General features: G+C 43.5%; 1 protein-coding gene across 1 annotated transcript in view; it reads left to right on the forward strand.

The window, feature by feature from the left end:
- Nucleotides 1–935: 935 nt before the first annotated feature.
- The window catches only part of LOC145866000 (tripartite motif-containing protein 16-like), a 6,425-nt gene continuing 6,265 nt past the window's right edge, over nucleotides 936–1,095 (forward strand). Inside the window, exon 1 of the mRNA XM_082970884.1 lies at nucleotides 936–986. Coding sequence (XP_082827010.1) covers nucleotides 936–986 — 51 coding nt within the window. The remainder of the gene's footprint in view (nucleotides 987–1,095) is intronic.

The raw sequence follows: 1,095 nt of genomic DNA on the forward strand, positions 1-1,095 counted from the left end.
TTTACGTCATTTTTCTCGTAGAAAAGCGATAAAATTCCGACAGGGAATCTCCTTTTCGGCAAACAGAGGAAAAAATCCCAAAGGCGGGGGCGGTCGGGGTCACGCGCATAAGCTAGTGTCTCTTGATGGGCCACTTGAGAAAGGCGATAATGTGTTTCAGCCTGGGGCTGGAATGACGACATTCTCTTTTTTCCCGGGCTCTGAGAGCCTATGGACGACGTGGGAAGTGTCACGTTAGAGCAGAGATCCTTAGTAAATGATAGAGATGGCAAAGAAGTTCCAGAAATGGTCAGACAGGCCACTTCCTGTAAAGGAATCTCTCAGGTTTTGACCTGCCATTTGAGTTCTGTTATACTCACAGACACCATTCAAACAGTTTTAGAAAATTTAGGGTGTTTTCTATCCATATGTAATAAGTATATGCATATTCTAGTTACTGAGTAGGAGTGGTAACCAGATTAAATCGGGTATGTTTTTTATCCAGCCGTGTCAATGCTGCCCCCTAGCCCTAACAGGTTAACTGTTTTTTTGTTATTTTATTATATTTATTATTTAGAGGAGTCTGTCTAATTAATGAAAAGTTAAGTTATTGCCAGACTTTTTAATGAAACCTTTATTTAACTAGGCAGGTCAGTTAAGAACAAATTCTATTTACAATGACGGCCTCCTGGGGACCAGTGGGTTAACTGCCTTGTTCAGCGGCAGAACAACAGATTTTTACCTTGTCAACTCTGAGGTCGTCCCATTGTTTCCGAAAGGGGAAAGTTTTTACCAATTGTTGGTAGTTAAAACGTAAACCAGTTATTATTATAATACAGTTTTTATGGCTTGGTCCTAAGAACAGGTTTTAGTGGTAAATTAAAAAGGGAGACATTTTTTGGTGCCATTTATGGAAGACTGAATTGGGTTTGTGGCTGGATCAGCAGCTCTTCATCATGCGGCCGGAGAGACTCAATACAACAGGGGTCTCTGATTTCTATGCTGCAGTACTGAGGGCCTGGCAGCTGCTGAGACCCACACGAGAGGAGGGGGGGGTGGTGCCTGGGCCGTGGGTCTGGGAGGAACCACTGATCACTGGGTTTGGTGGACCTGGAG

This window comes from Salmo salar, unplaced genomic scaffold (genome assembly GCF_965601325.2).
Source record: "Salmo salar unplaced genomic scaffold, fSalSal1 ptg000117l, whole genome shotgun sequence".
In the NCBI taxonomy this organism is placed as follows: domain Eukaryota; kingdom Metazoa; phylum Chordata; class Actinopteri; order Salmoniformes; family Salmonidae; genus Salmo; species Salmo salar.